This window comes from Drosophila willistoni (assembly GCF_018902025.1).
Source record: "Drosophila willistoni isolate 14030-0811.24 chromosome XL unlocalized genomic scaffold, UCI_dwil_1.1 Seg141, whole genome shotgun sequence".
In the NCBI taxonomy this organism is placed as follows: domain Eukaryota; kingdom Metazoa; phylum Arthropoda; class Insecta; order Diptera; family Drosophilidae; genus Drosophila; species Drosophila willistoni.
In genome coordinates, this window is record NW_025814052.1 from 6,337,463 (window position 1) to 6,354,657 (window position 17,195).

A 17,195-nucleotide genomic window follows, 5' to 3' on the forward strand; every position below is an offset into this window, starting at 1 on the left:
AATGTTTTTTTTTATTTTTTTTTGTCAAAGCTATTCTTACCAACTAATTAAATATGTTCTATGTTTTTCAATGTAATATTAATAAATAAAAATTACACACAAAGTGGCATTAGACTATACAAAATAAAACACAATTTAATGTATATTTGAATGAATAAATATTGAAAAGAAAACAACAACACAAAATCTAAATGAAAATTTTCAGTTATTAAGACTCCACTAAATGCAAGAAGATCAATCCAAAAAAAAACAACTTTTTTACTACTAATATATACATATAGTATATATGAATCAAAAACTAGCAAAGATGGGAAGGGAATATCAATAGAATCGAGATAAAAGTAATTTAAAACTTTCCCATTTTTTGGTTACAAAATCTGTTGAATTTCATTGGCAAATTTACAAGCTAAATATCGATCGAATGTCATTATCTATATATACATATATATATATATACATATATATGTATGTACATTCAAAATGAGTCTATGTTCGCTATGCTAAATATAATTATTATACATATGTATGTATATCTATGTATGTAAATCAATTATGTACCAACATATAAATTATATTGGCTAAAAGCTTACTTAATTAATTTTTTCAAAACTTTGAATAATTAATCATACAGGGTTGCTTAGTAAAATTTTTGCAATTAGATTTAAAACCAAACCAAAAAAACTTAACCGAAAGATATTGATATTTTCGTGCACAGCTTTTTGTTGTTGTTATTTCAATTAAGCTTATACACCACGAATATGCAAAATTTTGAGCATTACACACCAAGTCCCCGCTTGTGAAATTCATTTAAATAAAATACAAACCTCAACAAAACAAAATAACGAAAAGATATGTGAAACAAACAGACCAAGAGGAATAAAGAAAGCCCACATTGAAATCCATAATTACACCTGCACACGCATATCCCAACGATTGAAAATGGAAAAAAATTTCGATTGGTCCAACTAGAAAATGTTAATGATCTGATTTGAAGTTAAATATTATCAGCTGATTGAAAATAAGATCAGTTCAATGAGTGTTTCGAAAATCCTTGCAAATCAGATCGGTTTAGTTGGAATATGAAAAGATCTAATTGAGTTGAAATAAGCTGATGACTTATTTAAAGGAATCAAAACATAGAAAAGTTGGCCCATAATACAAATTACTTACATACAACAACAACAACAACAACAAAACACACATACACAAATAACAAATATGCTATATATGGATATATATATTTACATGTATACAACGATATATAGATATATAGAGAGATGTATAAGATTTTTGCATAGATATTGTGATTTTCCCTAAATAAAAAGAACACACAAAAATAGTCAATAAAAAAAAGCAAAAAAAAAAAAAAATATTAAAAATGTATTCAAAAAATTTCCTCTACTTTTTGTTGTGTTTTTTTCGTTGTTACAAAAAAAAAAAAAAAACAACAACTGCACTGCCTGTCGGGTTTGCTAATTTATGAAAAATTTTTCTATCAGTTAAAAAAAAAAACAAACAAGCAACAAAAAGAAAAATTGAAAATAAACAAATGAAGGAAGAATGTTATATGTATGCACAATACTGTGATTCCTAATGAATAAATAAAAACAAAAAATAAAATTATAAAAAATTTAAATCGAAAATACAAAAAACATATTCGTATAAACATATGTATGTAGATGTCTGGCCCGGCAATTAATGTGTTTGTATATTTTCTCTATGTATTGAAACGTTTACAATTTGCAATTACATATACATACATATATACATATATAAATGAAAACAACAAACAAAAAAAACAAGAGGGTTAATTTAAATTAATATGTACGCAAATGTACATGCATATGTATGTATCAATCTCTGTATTTGTGTATTTCCTCTAATCCATTTTCAAAAACCAAACAATATCCAACAAATTTACTTGAATATTAAATTATAATTAACCAATGGTCTATATATGTATACATATATATACATACTATATACACATACATCAATAAATAAATATGCAAAAAACAGAAAGAAAGAAAGAAAAAAACAAAAGGCAAAAGCATAAGGCAAACCAAAAAAACATACTTTTTTAACATGAGTTTTTAGCGAATCAAATATAAACTTAAGATTAATACATTTCATATACAACAACAACAAAATGGCAAAAATCACGGCAGCAACAATAATAATAATAACAACAACAAATTCTATTTGTGCTAATGGGGACAACAACAAGAAGAAAAACCAAAATGTAAGCTGTAAAACTATATAAAGAAAATAAACTACATATATAGAAATATATATATAAAAAATTTAGAGATTTCTTTAATTTCCAACCACTTTTTATTTAAATAAAAAAAGCAAAAACAAGCTAACATTTCTCGAACAGTTGGGAAACCAAAAGTTATAATTTGAAATCATTTAAATTCAGCACTTATTCAGAGCAAAAGACCTTTCTTATTATTTTTTTTTTTTAACAGGTGACACACATATTTTTTTAACAAGAATTGAGGATGAGTCAAAAATAAGCTAAAAATTTTAAAGTCAATAGAATATCGTTATCGAGTAAACTAATTCGAACTATCGGTAACATTCCAACTATCGATAGTCTTGCAACCTTAATATACAGCAATTAATTTTTTTTTGTTTTTAGCTTAAGTATTTAAAATATTTAATAAGGAAATATGCAATTGAATGTGTTCATTTATTTAAGTGCAATATGCTTTATGATCATATTGCCAGGCTTTCAGATTGAGGGTAAGATTAAAATAAAATTTTGAGTTCGTTGCTTATAGAAGTCTTTTGTTTTACCAATACCTTTCTCTTTACCTGTTGCGCATGCTTGCTCGCTCGCTCTCGCTCTCTCGTACTTGCTATCCCTGTGATACGTCAGGCCTTCTGCGTCGCTGCTATCAATGCCGTTCGCGTGGCGAACTCGGCAGTTGCAAGGATCCCTTCACCTACAATGCTACCGATGTGGATCATGAGCCCGGACTGGCAGCCATACCCTGCGCCAGCGGGTGGTGCGGCAAGGTCATTGAAGGCGGCGGCACCTATGCCATAGACGACTATGACTTGGCCATACAGCGAATGTGCGTGCAAAGGGGTCCCGATGATAATATGGATCGTTGTGCCGACACTATATACAATTATAAAAAAGTCTACATGTGCTTCTGCCAGGGGGATTTGTGTAATTCGGCACCGTCAGCTACAAAAACAAGCCACATGTTGCTGCAGCTTCTTATGCCGATTTCTTTGTTTTTTGGATTTCAACATTGGTTTTAAACCATTTTATGCTTAGACATATAGTTTCTGTATATATTTACTCATTAAAAAACCCAAGAACTGCCCAAGAAAATGTGTGCAAATATTATTATATTATATTTTTACAAATTAGAATGTAAATACTCCTATACTTGAATAAATTCAATGTTTTGATACTGTTTGACATCGATTTTACTACGTGAATGATTTTAAGCAAGAAAATTGTAAAAACTTTTGTCACCCATCTCGAATTTTTATGAAAACTGACAAAATTATTAAGCTTTGAGGTTTTAATTTGTAAAGTACCTCTTTTCAATCAAAAAGTAAAAGTCATGTCTTTACAAATCGGCCCAAAAATGTCAGAATTACAGATTTAGGATGTTAGGAGTTTCCAAGAATTTATGTGAGCAATTTTTAATGATTCTATCCATTTTTCTTTAATAACACCATGCACTTTTGTAGAGTTTTATTACGTTGTTCATTAAGTTTCTATTTTTAAAAAGAGCGCCTAAACAGTGCTGCCATTTTGTTAAAAAAGCTAGAAAGTTCTAGCACTTTTAGCGGAAAAAACGTGGCGCATTATCAAGTTTCACACGCTGGTCACACAGCTCATCTCTAACCAAATAATTTTATTATTTTTAATTTCCAAGCATGTTATCAACTGCGGACGTTGCTCCTTCTGGCACTGATACTGTCCCGACTTCAACGGAGCAGGAGCAGGAACCAAAACAGCCGATTTTTCAAGCGATTAATGCCGAACAGGGTGAGGAAGTTGTAGAAATAGAATCGGCATGTATGAGTTGCTTCCAAACGGGTATCACCCGGCTCTTGCCCACCAAAATTCCATTCTTTCGTGAGGTGGTGTTGATGTCTTTTAAATGTGAACACTGCGGTTTTACGAACAATGAGATGCAATCCGCATCGGAGATACAAAAATCGGGCATACGCATTGAACTGGAGGTGAACACTGAGAGTGATCTTAATCGGCGGGTGGTGCGATCAGATAATTCTAGTATTATCATACCCGAGGTCGAGTTGGAGATACCAGTGCAATCGCAAAAGGGCGAAGTCACCACTGTGGAGGGCATCATTGAAAGAACAATAACGGGTCTATCGCAGGATCAGGAAAAACGACGCATTGATCATCCCACCGAAGCGGCATCAATTGATGCGTACATAGACCGTTTGCGTGAAGTGAAACTGGTCAAGTCACCCTTCCATCTCCACCTGGAAGACATTTCGGGCAATAGTTTCATTGAGAATCCTCTGGCACCTGCCGCAGATCCGCAGCTAAAAGTTTCTCATTTCACGCGATCACAGAAGCAAAACGAAGAACTCGGTTAGCAAAATAATATATAAATTAATTTTCCCCTAAATTAAGATTGACCGCCTCTTGGTTTTAGGTCTCTATGCACAGAATCACGAACTCCCAGATGCAGATGCTCATCTACTGAAGCCCATTGCCGAAGATGAGTGGCCCATTGAAAATCTTCATGGTGAAGTCTTGCAGTTTGCCACCAATTGTCCGAATTGCCAGGCACCCTGTGAGACAAACATGAAGTTAACGAAAATTCCCCACTTTAAAGAGGTTGTCATTATGGCCACTGTTTGCTCTCAATGTGGCCACAAGACCAACGAGGTTAAATCAGGTGGCGGAGTGGAGCCACAGGGCATACGTTTCAAGGTACGCATCTCCACAAAGGAGGACTTAACACGTGATGTACTCAAATCGGAAACATGCAGCCTATCCATACCGGAATTAGAAATGGAGGTTGGACCCCATGCCCTTTGTGGCCGATTTACCACAGTGGAGGGTCTCTTGGTGGCTATGCGTGACCAATTGGATGGAACTTTCTTCCACGACTCCGCCGATGATACGTCCAAGGAGCAAATGACACGATTTTTAAATTCATTTGATGCTGTCATGAATTTGGAGCGTGTTATCACATTGATACTCGAGGATCCAGCAGGCAATACATATGTACAATCGCTGAACGATGACACTGATAAGAATGGCATCGCTGTGGCCGATGATCAATTGGTTGTGGAGCATTATGATCGTTCCTACGACGACAACGAGGATTTGGGCTTAAACGATATGAAAACTGAGAACTATGAGAAGGATGCGTGATAGGAATAACAATACTTTGTGGCATAATCGTATTATAATTATTCTGCATTTATTCAATAGAGCAAAATAAAATCACTCAAGATATACAAATATGCTCAAGAGAATCATTTAAGCCCCCCAGTCAAATGAACAGAGAGTGAAGACATTTAATTTGATCTAGTAAATTTATTGACATTTTGTCTGATACGACTACAAACTATATATATATGTATAAACATATAGTTTCTGTATAATTCATGCACTTATCTAATATAAAACGTACTTTATGTATATATATTTACAATGACATTTATCACAAAATCGAAAAGGAGAGGATTTTCCTTAAACATAGGGATTCCAATTGCTGCCATCTTCGGGCAATAAATTATTTGTGATCAATAGAATCACATCGATTATCCACCAAACACCAACACCGCCCATGGTCAGTAATTTGCCAACGGCGGTTCCCGTTTGACCCAAACAGAAGCGATCCATGCCAAGAAAACCGAGCAGCATGCTATAGATAAGGGTTGTGACAAAATAATGGTCCGTATACCGGACACAGGGCACACCATCGCGATAGAAAGTTCGGGGGCCAAAGCAATCGATATCCGTGTATACAGTGCATTGGACTTTAGTGTGCTCAACATCCTCGTAGGTGGAACCACCGAACCGTAAGCAACCATAGCCCTTTTCCGTTTTTGCCGTCAAATTGTACCGATGATCGATGGGGTCTTTGCATTCTAGGAAATCGCGTGGCAGAAATGAGCACATCACATTCGGACCCAGCGGATTGAAGGCTGAATTCGAGCTCGCCGAGGATGATGATGATGATGACGACGCGGAGGATGATTGCACTGGTACCACAGATTGCACAGCTGTGCCAGAAACAACGGTCTGGGCTTGTTCCTTATCGCTGCGCGCCTGTATTGCATCGGCGGCAGGACTCGTGATGGCAAATGAAATGAATATGCCATATACAATTAATTTTTGTCTCATGATTCTGTTGATTTGTCTTGATTTCGGCAGGTGTGGTAGACGCACCTGCACACTTTCAATTTGCTTGGCTTGAAAAGAAAAACAAAAGTGAACAAAAAAAAATCGCTAGACGAAATCAGCTGTTAATATGCAGTGCAGTGTGACCAGGATAATTTTTGGAAAACCATAGTGTCATTCAGTCTGACAATTTACAACAAACTCTAATATCTTTTCTGAGTGACACCTGCATACGGATAAGCAACCCAATTTTCTTCTCTCAAACTTTAATACTCGAAAAACCCTTTACATTAATATATTTTAATCACAGAGTAAATTAAACCCAAGTACGTTTGTTGTTGCAAGGGACAGTTCAAGTTTGTATACTCTTAAAAATCAGAATCAATTGTAAATTTATAAACTTATATCAGTGATGCCAACTTTTGTCGACCAAAAAAAGCTGTTTTTAACGGGAGGAAACTAAAAATAAAGCCGAAATTAAAAAAAAAATCCAAAAAAAAAGCTGATGTTTTTATTCTTGTTATAAATGTTTTATTTTTACAAAATTACATTTGCAATAACTGCAAAACACTCTTGTAGTGTCATCAATGTCCCTATGCAGCCACGTTTTAAATTCGTCGCTATTAAGCCACACTTCACCGCACTTTTGCTTATATTCCTTTGGCATTTTGCAGACTTAATGGCAAAATTTGGAAATCACAAAGTTCAATAATCGTTTCGTTCACAATAAGATCAATTGAACCATTTGAGCGAACTATTCTAGTTCAGTTGGTTCCACTCTATTATAGATAAGTTCGCTTATCAAAAATTGAACTACTGAAATATATCGGTTTAATTCAACTACAATGAACAACTATTATTGTTAGCACGATTTATCGCTAAAATATTATAAATTTCTTTGAAAATTAAAAAGCGGAAAAAAGGTTTCTTATTAAAAAAAAACCCAGAATTCCCGCTGCCCGCTGTTTCGAAATTTTTCCCGCAAATTGATTATCAAAAAGCCAGATTTGACGGGAAAAAGCTGATTTGGGCAACACTGACTTATATAGATATAGATTTAGCATCCTGCCATTATCGATACATTCGATATCGAAATATATCATAGATGCTGTCCTTGGCAATTTATATTCAGGTACCGTCTGGCCACACTGCAGTTCAATTCGAAGTTTCGGAGCCCGAACGTGTTCGCGTGGCTGCGCGCAAGTGAAAATTAAAAGAAAAGGGAAAAAAGACAATTCTTCCACTTCACAAATATATATTATTTCGCCTTCTGCACTTACACTTCCTATACCCGCCGCAGCCACCCTCACCCAAGTAGACAACTCGTTCAAATTCTGTGTGTGTTGTGTGTGTTCAATATTTGGACTTGGACAAAAAAAAGCACGAAAAGAATTGAAAAGAAAATTACACAAATTTTTTTTTTATTATTATAATATATTTGTGTGGCTGAGTGTGTGTGTGCTGGTTGTATTATCTGGCTGCTGTTGCCGCCTGCAGTCGTGCGCAACGCAACGCAACGCATTTGACGAAAAGACGAAAAAAAAATCCAACAACAAAAAATTATTATCTGCCAGAGCCATAGACAGCCAGCAGCCAGTGTGGTGTGTCAGTTAAGGAGAGGATCTCTGCTGCTGCTATTTTGATGAGAGGAAGGAGGTGGTAGGAAGGTAGTAAAATCGAGCAAAGAAGACACACAAAAAGCGATAAAAAACCGAAAAAGAAAGGAGAGCCCAGAGCCCCGAGAGCAGCCCACAAACACCATACAACTGCCAAAAAGTAGCATACAAATTTCTTCAAAAATGAGTGGGGATGTGGCTGCTGAAAATGTAAGTATAAAAAATAAATTACAAGATCTACAGGCCAGAGAGGAAATGTACCATTTTTTTTTATGTAATTTTGTTATTGTTTTGCGGCCCAGAATGCGAGAACACACACTCACAAAAAAAAGAAAGAAAAAAAAACGTCAAAAAAGAGAATTGCAAACGTGTTGAGTTCACACACAAAAAGAGAGCATGAGAAAAAGCTGTATATATAGATATATATATTTATACACATATATATAATTTCAAATTAAAGTCAAGTACCTCCAAACTTAAGCCAGTCATAAAACAATAAAGCGATCCCAAAAATCAAAATCCACACCAAAAAGCAAAAAAAGAAAAAATGCAAGTAAAAGGCATATTAGTAATTTACGAAAATGGCGACAATGCACAGGCAGGCAGGCAGTACGGCAGCACAGCAGAGTCAGGCAAAAAAAAAAAAAAGGGAGAGCGGTAGCGGCGGCTATGTCAAAGCCGAACGAGAATGTATCAATGTGACCGTTTCATTTCAATTTTTCTTTTGGTATTTCCACGAAAATGCGATGAATGTAGTAATTCAAAATTAATCATTTATCCAGAACAAGAGCAATAAAATATTCAAAAGTCAGCTACTAGAATAAAATTAAATACAGGCAAAATTGCATATAAAACATGACATTAGTAAGTTTGATTTCCAACTTGGGCACACCAAGAGAGCGAGACAGGGCCAGCAGCAGCGAAATAAATCACATGTGTGTGTGTTTTTGTTGTTTTTGTACATAAATTGCTTCCTTTCTTTTTTTTCTTTTGCTATGCTTTGACACTATGCTGCTTGTTAAAGATTTATGATTTTATTGTCTGTGTAATGTGTAAAACTGGTAGCAAAATCTTTTCATCATTTCGAAATGCCCCGTACATTTGCTATCTAAAATCCAACATGCCGACTACTACAACATCATCTAGAAAAAGGCCGAAACATTTTGATTGTTAGGGTTGATTTTCACCACGTGGTAAGGGGGAAAGCCATTTTTACATATATGTATATATAGAGCACTTCTGTATATGTACATATATATATTTATATATATTTTCTGCCATGAGGACAAGATACAGGTAACGGTACTCTTCACCCTTTGCTCTTTTCATCTTATTTTATATGCCCTACAAAATAGAGTATATCGAATTGTATTTGTAACAGGTAGAACCAATAATCAGACTATCCCTCAAACCTGCGAGATACATGATACTGACTAAAGGGCATAAAATATATTCTGTCAATTTGTCAATCGATCAAAAGAAATTGAAGCTTTACTTTGTAAAGGGGTATTTAAAATCGACCTAACTTTGTTAAACTAAAGGGGGGAATTACTATTTGTTAATCAGAATTTCGGTACATTACTTTGATTCACTAAATTTTGCTCCTCCTATAATACTTGACATCCCTATTTTCTTTTTTGCAGAACATCCACATACAAAATGGTGGAAGCTGCAGCGAAGTGCAATCAAATGGTGTATCGAATGGCCATCATAACCACTACCATCATAATAGCAGTAGCAGTAGCAGCAAACATAAATCGTCTAGCAAGGATAAGCATCGTGATAAGGAGAGAAGTGAGCATAAGAGTTCCAGTTCATCCAAGGAGCATAAGAGTAGCAGTCGGTATGAATATAAAATACACAAATTGTTTTTTACATTTAGCCACATTCACATATTAATCATTTCTATTTCTTTCGTTTTTTTCTACAGCGACAAGGACAGGCATAAGAGCAGCAGCAGTGGCGGTAGCTCCTCGTCCAAGCATAGGGATAAGGATCATCATCGCAGTAGCTCCTCATCGTCAAGTCATCGTGATAAGGATGGAAGCAGCAGTAGCAGCAGCAAACACAAGTCCTCATCATCATCATCGTCTGGCCACCATAAGAGCTCATCGAAGGATAAAGAACGCTCTAAGGACAAAGATCGTAGCAACAGTAGTAGCAGCAGCAGCAGCAGTAGCCGAGATAAGCGCCGCAGCGATCACAAAAGCTCATCTTCATCGAGCTCACGGCACAGCAGTAGCTCCTCGCCATCGAAAAGCAAACATTCCAGTTCACGTCACAGTTCATCATCTGGCACTACTAGCAATTCTGGCAAGGATCCCTCCTATGATGGTGTCTTTGTGAAACCGGAGCCAGTTTCTCAGCCCCCGATGCAACAGCATTATGCTGAATGCTCAGCAGCCCCATCTGTAGCCAGCAATGGTAATGGTGATGATGGCATGATTTACAAAAATGGCTACGAGGAGAACATTGTCGATATCAAGAAGGAGGAGGACAACAGTTTCAATAATCTATCACAGGCCAGTTCCTGTGACTACTCCTTGTCACAATTTCGATCGGATGAGCCATCGTTCGAGACAAAGCATGAGCAGCCATCCTATGCTGAAGAGGATAGTGCCCTCCAGGATGACGATTACAATAACGACAATGACGATGACAACGACGACAACAACGAGAATGGAGCCGATGAGGATGATGAAGAAGATGACGAGGAGGATGTACCATTGGCCATGCGCAAACGAAAACAGGAACCAATTGCTAATAATGGGGATGGCTATATGGATGATTATAATGATGACATTCCGCTGTTGGCGCGTAAGAAGATCAAAAAGGAGCCCAAAGAGAAGAGTCGTAAGCAAAAGAAGCGTCCCAAAGAAGAACTTGATGATGATTATGGCAGCATGAAGCCCAAAATGAAAAAGGTTAAAAAGGTAATGCCAAAATCTTGTTACACATAAAAATGTCGTGTTATATATTGTATTATATATATTATCGGTTATTTCATTTTAGGAACCTGAGATTAAGAGTGAAACTGTATCGCCCACCAAACGTGCCCGTAAAGACAAAAAGGATGAGGAAGAAGAAGTCTGGAGATGGTAAGTTTTCACATATATATGTATGTATATAGTGGTGGTGGGGGAGGGTATGATATAATAGTAGTCAGTCTAGTCCTCTTTCCCCTTTGTATATTCGAATCTTTTGTATATTCCTCCATGTCATCTACCCACGCAAACTCAATTGTATGAACGAAAAATGTCCCTACCCAAAAATGGTAGGAGACATGTGCGCGCACATGTGTGTGCGTTCAAAAATGAGTTTGAATGTCACTGACCTACATTTTGAAAGTCACAATGGCGTTTCATATATAGTGTGTCTACACAGTTAAACTGAAAAGTTTGTGTACATTTTACATATTGAAACAAAAAATTATTCACCCAATTATTCAAATTCGATTTATAAGAAACACACAAGTTTGTTATCTCTTTTTGATTAGTCCAACCAGATTGAGAGAAATATTTGAACAGTGTTCATGTTTGACTTTACATCCAAATATACGTATGTGTGTGTTTGCCTACTTTTGTGACCCACTGTTGTGAGACCGGCCATTCGCTGTGAAGCGCGTGCGTCAGCGGCATTGTTCATCAGCTGTTCAAGCAAAACGAGCAACTACACACAAAAAAAAAAGAAAAAAAAAGACGACAAAAATTGAGGTTAGGTTTACCTATTTGCCATTGCTGCCGCTTTGCGTAATGTGTGACTGTCAGATAATAATAGCGAGAGGGAGAGAGAGGAGAGAAAAGGCAAACCATTAAACCAAATGTCATCATATGCCTCAGCAGCATCGTCGTCGTCGATGCTGTTGTTGGTGCTGCTCAAACGTCAATTTCACATTAGATTCGAGAAACGTTTGTTGTCCACATTTCCAGTGCAACGGAAACGGCGACAAAATGTTGGGACACAGCAGAGACAGGCGGAGGCGGTTGGTGGTTTTCGTTGGTGGGTGGGAGGGCTCATTATCATCTGGTACAATTTCCTTTAATTAATCTCTCGATATCTCCATTAATTTCATTCAGGTGGGAAGAGGAGAAGCGTGAAGATGGCGTCAAATGGTCAACCCTAGAGCATAAGGGTCCTGTCTTTGCTCCACCCTATGAGCGTGTGCCACGCAATGTACGCTTCTTTTACGATGGCAAACCCTTGGATCTTACCGAAGAAACCGAAGAGGCAGCCACATTCTATGCCAAAATGTTAAATCATGATTACTGCACCAAGGATGTTTTCAATACCAATTTCTTCAAAGATTTCCGCAAAACCATGACGGACAGGGAGAAAGAAATTATCAAAGATTTTCGTAAATGCAATTTCCAAGAGATGTTTGAATTCTTTCAAGCCGAATCGGAGAGACGAAAGGCCGCCACAAAGGATGAGAAACTGGCGAAAAAGAATGAGAACGAGGCATTGGTTAAGGAATATGGCTTCTGTATGATCGATGGTCATAAAGAGAAAATTGGTAATTTCCGTCTAGAGCCGCCGGGTCTATTTCGTGGTCGTGGTGAACATCCGAAAATGGGAATGATCAAACGCCGCATTGGGGCCTCTGAGGTATCGATTAATTGTGGTAAAAATTCCAAGGTACCAACACCACCACCGGGCCAACGTTGGAAGGAAGTACGTCACGATAATACCGTCACTTGGCTAGCATCTTGGGTAGAGAATGTCCAGGGTCAAGTTAAATATATTATGTTGAATCCATCGTCCAAGCTAAAGGGTGAAAAGGATCACATTAAATATGAGACAGCTCGCCGTTTGGATAAAGTGATTGATAAGATTCGTGCCACCTATCGTGATGAATGGAAATCTAAGGAGATGCGTGTGCGTCAAAGAGCTGTTGCTTTGTACTTTATCGATAAATTAGCCCTGAGAGCGGGTAACGAAAAGGATGAGGATCAGGCGGATACTGTCGGCTGTTGTTCGTTGCGTGTCGAGCATGTCCAACTGCATAGAGAGCTCAATGGCAAAGAGAATGTGGTTGTGTTCGATTTCCCTGGTAAGGATTCCATACGATACTACAATGAGGTCGAGGTGGAGAAGCGTGTCTTTAAAAATCTCGAACTCTTTATGGAGAATAAGAAGGAGGGCGATGATCTCTTCGATCGTCTCAATACCCAAGTTCTCAACGAGCATCTTAAAGAGTTGATGGATGGTAAGTTAGTTTAACTCTTCTTATCCTGATCCTGATTGTGCTAATGTTTGCTTTTCATTTAGGACTTACGGCTAAAGTATTTCGTACATATAACGCTTCAAAAACGCTACAAGATCAATTGGATAAACTAACCGATGGCGATGCAACAGTCGCTGAAAAATTGTTGGCCTATAATCGTGCCAATCGTGCTGTGGCCATCCTTTGTAACCATCAGCGTTCGGTGCCCAAGGGTCACCAAAAGTCCATGGAGAATTTAAAAGAAAAAATACGCGCCAAGCGCGATGCCATTGATGATTGTGAATCTGAATATCATGTAAGTTGTTGAGAATCAAAACTTTTACTTTTAATTTTTTACTTACTTGTTTTCTTCTTTATGGAAAGGATTTGAAAAAGGCGGCCAAACGTGGCTCGGTTAAAGAGAAAGTGAATGCCGATAAGAAGGGCAAGCAGCTGGAACGTTTAAAGGAACAGCTAAAGAAGTTGGAACTACAAGAGACTGATAGAGACGAGAATAAGACCATTGCCTTGAGCACATCCAAATTGAATTATCTCGATCCACGTATTTCGGTGGCCTGGTAAGTAAAACGAAACGAAAAGACTTACTGTGGAGATTAAACTGGGCTTCTAATTAACCCAAGAATAAGCCAATCAAAACTTTTGAAATTTATTTTAAGCAGAATGCTTTTGTATGAAATTTTTAAATTCATTTATATTTCGTTTCGTATTTGTTTCGCAGGTGTAAAAAGAATGGCGTGCCGATTGAAAAGATCTTTAATAAAACGCAAAGAACCAAATTTCTTTGGGCTATACATATGGCCGATGAGAATTATCGTTTTTAAAGAGAGAAGAAGCGCCAATCATTTGGTGATTATAACGATGATGACAATGATGATGGAAAGAAGTGATGACTGCTTATGGATGACGCTAAAGATGATAATGAGTATGAGAAGATGATAGGACAAGTGCAGCAGGATAATTATGTAGAAGGAAGTAAACACCTAATCATACACACCCCACCACCACCACCAGAGCGACCAGACAGCGCGTAACATATACATAGACCCAAAACACAAACACACAAACACAAACACACACACACACACACACACACACACACACAGTAACAACAATAACTAGAGGGCTTTAACCAGTTGTGTATAGCTTTCCGAACTTTATCTCTTCCTTTATAATGCCCTCCGATAGCCTTTTATGCAATGTGTAATGTATATCAGGCAAGGAGATGATGTAATACATCATAATAAAGAGAGAGAGCGAGTGGGGAGTTATGCATATAAAGCTGGCCGTAGTTCTGTATTAGTTTTTATTGATCCTCTATTATATTATGGTGGGCTTTCCGCTAAAGTTTAACTTGCGAATTGGACACTAACACACACACACACACACACACACAGACATAAACACACAGACACAAATTGTACGCTTAAAATAAAAACATAATTTTTCTATGTTTAATAATATTATATATATTTAGATATATATATTTAAATATAGATATTTTCGCTACCAATTCATTAAAAAAAAAAAAATTACTTTTTTTTCATCAGTTCAATTGTAATTAAAATAATATAAAACCAATTTTTTTTATGTTTAACTATAGTTGATTTATTTTGTTTAGCAAAAGAAACATGAGAAACAAAAATTGTACGATAAAAACCTTGTAGTAGACCCAAAAGAGAAGTTGTCCTCTACCGCTACCCTGTTTATTTTATTTTTTTAAATAACGAAACCGTTGAATTGAAATGACATATTTTTTTTTTTTTTTACCTTTTTTAAGAAACTCAATAAACCATCATTTTAATTAGAATAATTTTCGGTTTTAACAGTTTCTAAATATGCATAAGAAAGTGTTGAATAAAATATTGATGGACAAATCGGATTAAAACGGGCATATTCTGTTCAAATGTTTCTCTTTAAAAGTTTAGTTTAGCATAATTTTATATTATATAATATAATTCTGATTGATATACTGATTTTGTTTTTACAAACTTCTACCAATTATTATTTTTTAACAAATTTATATATATATATATTTGCATATATATATGTATATATATATATAATATATAGACAGGTTTCAAATTCTGTTTGATCAATCAATTGGTGGCGCCACATGAAAATAGGAATTATTAAGTACGTGCAATTAAGTGAGCAAAAACAAATATGAAAAAACAACAAATCTGTAAAAAAAATATCTAAAAAAACAAAACATTAAAAAAAAATAACAAAATACACACACACACACATTTGTATTTGTATGTAGTTCTAATTTTTAAACCTGAGCGAGAGAAAGAGATGTGGAGTCTCTCGATTTAAGTTCTCATTGGATGATTATTTGATGAATTAGCATAAATTGCAAAGGCAAACGATTTATATATAAACATATTAACACACACCTACACACAAACACACACACACATATGATAATTAGTAATTAAATATATCATAACAACAATGTACGGACATAATTCTTACGCTGTTTTTTCGTGATGCTTTCAAAAGGCAATTCACATACATGATGAAAATGATGATTATCATCATTCCCTCCATTTACCTTATCGCATCCCCATTTCCCCCACCCATCTCAAACAATTGCAAACACACACATACACCCACCCACACACACACACACACACACACACACATGTTCATACTATTTGTCCCTTCATCAAATAACACTCACATATAATCTTGGAATATTATATTATTGATATAAGCAAAGAAAAGCGATAAATTGCATAAATGATGAACGCGAAACCAACCAACCAACCAATAAAATAATAATGAAACAAAAAGAAAAAACAAAACTATTTTAAAATAAAAGAAATGAAAGAAACACACAAAACAACATTTAAATCTAAGTTAATATAATTGTAATGGAATGATGCAAATATACATACGACAAAAACATATATTTAAATTTTAAAAATGAATATAAACTTATAATTTACTGAGTTGTCTAACAAATTTCTTTTGGCAAAAATCTGAAGTGTATCTTATTTTGGAACAAGCTTTAAACTTATTATAGGGATCTTTTTTGGATAATTGTTGATCTTGCTTCAGCCGATGGATAATTTCTATATCATGAAATTTAGAGAGGGCTTAGATCCTAAAGTTTGTATGATGATTCTTCCCTTAACAATTAGTTGACTTAATTGTCGAGCTGTAAAATTGTCTCCAAAGCAAAATAGACAATTTATTAATTTAAAATTTCCAGAGAAACATCTGGAAAAATTTCTCTTTAATGTTAACCGCCTTTTTCGATTGATTGTGAAAAATGGAGACTCGTTCTAAATTAAAAATTTGCAAATACGTATTGAAATAACTCTCAAAGCTATAGATTAGAGTCAATTCATAAGATCCTCATGCCTTTTATTATATCGTCTAGAAAACGTTTTTTTGATTTTTCAATCAATTATGACAATCAAGATATGATATTTGGATCTTTCTCTAAAAATATATTGAAATAGTTTCTTTGTTATTTTCTTTTCATTACGAAGTACAATTCAATCATCATATACTTACAGTTCAAAGTGCTTCAAAAGTTTGTCCCATTCCCTTTATTTATATAATGCAAAATATGGGTATAGATATAATAATATGTATATATGTATATTTCATATGTATCATACATAAATTTCCATTTCAGAGTTTTAGCGACTAAGTTTTTAAGTTGAGTTTTCTGCGTCTTCAAAGTGCAAAAAAAGTATATGCATATATAGTAAAATAAATAACAAAAATTATTACAATATGTATGTGTTATATATATATACATATGTGTACATATATCCAGTTATAGATATACATATACATATATATATACTTCTTTGACAATACAAAAAAAAAAACGATTGGGCATAAATATGTATAGAGAGAATATTGCAAATTTGAATTGGGTTTTGCTTAAGGACTACAAACGTTCTTTTATGTTCTTTTTTTTTTGTTTTATTTGTTTTGCGTAATGAAAATTCGTGTGTGTGTGTGTGTGTGTGTG

General features: G+C 35.3%; 4 protein-coding genes across 5 annotated transcripts; 3 read left to right on the forward strand and 1 right to left on the reverse strand.

Moving 5' to 3' along the window:
* Positions 1-2,614: 2,614 nt before the first annotated feature.
* LOC6649092 (protein quiver) lies at positions 2,615-3,429 on the forward strand. The gene is made up of 2 exons (XM_002071526.4): positions 2,615-2,748; positions 2,885-3,429. Exons 1-2 carry the CDS (start codon positions 2,676-2,678, stop codon positions 3,274-3,276), a joined length of 465 nt encoding a protein of 154 aa, XP_002071562.3. The 5' UTR covers positions 2,615-2,675; the 3' UTR covers positions 3,277-3,429.
* A 439-nt stretch (positions 3,430-3,868) lies between these two features.
* LOC6649093 (zinc finger protein ZPR1) lies at positions 3,869-5,476 on the forward strand. Its single transcript, XM_002071527.4, has 2 exons — positions 3,869-4,594; positions 4,659-5,476. Exons 1-2 carry the CDS (start codon positions 3,907-3,909, stop codon positions 5,384-5,386), a joined length of 1,416 nt encoding a protein of 471 aa, XP_002071563.1. The 5' UTR covers positions 3,869-3,906; the 3' UTR covers positions 5,387-5,476.
* Positions 5,477-5,531: 55 nt separating this feature from the next.
* LOC6649094 (TM2 domain-containing protein CG11103) lies at positions 5,532-6,717 on the reverse strand. The gene has a single exon (XM_002071528.3). It carries the CDS (start codon positions 6,362-6,364, stop codon positions 5,708-5,710), a length of 657 nt encoding a protein of 218 aa, XP_002071564.1. The 5' UTR covers positions 6,365-6,717; the 3' UTR covers positions 5,532-5,707.
* Positions 6,718-7,787: 1,070 nt separating this feature from the next.
* Positions 7,788-14,430, forward strand: LOC6649022 (DNA topoisomerase 1). 2 transcript variants are annotated; one of them, XM_002071529.4, is made up of 8 exons: positions 7,788-8,187; positions 9,621-9,820; positions 9,908-10,910; positions 10,990-11,075; positions 12,054-13,183; positions 13,246-13,496; positions 13,565-13,758; positions 13,920-14,430. In XM_002071529.4, exons 1-8 carry the CDS (start codon positions 8,161-8,163, stop codon positions 14,020-14,022), a joined length of 2,994 nt encoding a protein of 997 aa, XP_002071565.1. In that variant the 5' UTR covers positions 7,788-8,160; the 3' UTR covers positions 14,023-14,430. The 2 variants fall into 2 exon arrangements, with proteins under 2 accessions (XP_002071565.1, XP_046867297.1); XM_047011341.1 differs by lacking the exon at positions 7,788-8,187 and adding an exon at positions 8,818-8,841.
* Positions 14,431-17,195: the final 2,765 nt, after the last annotated feature.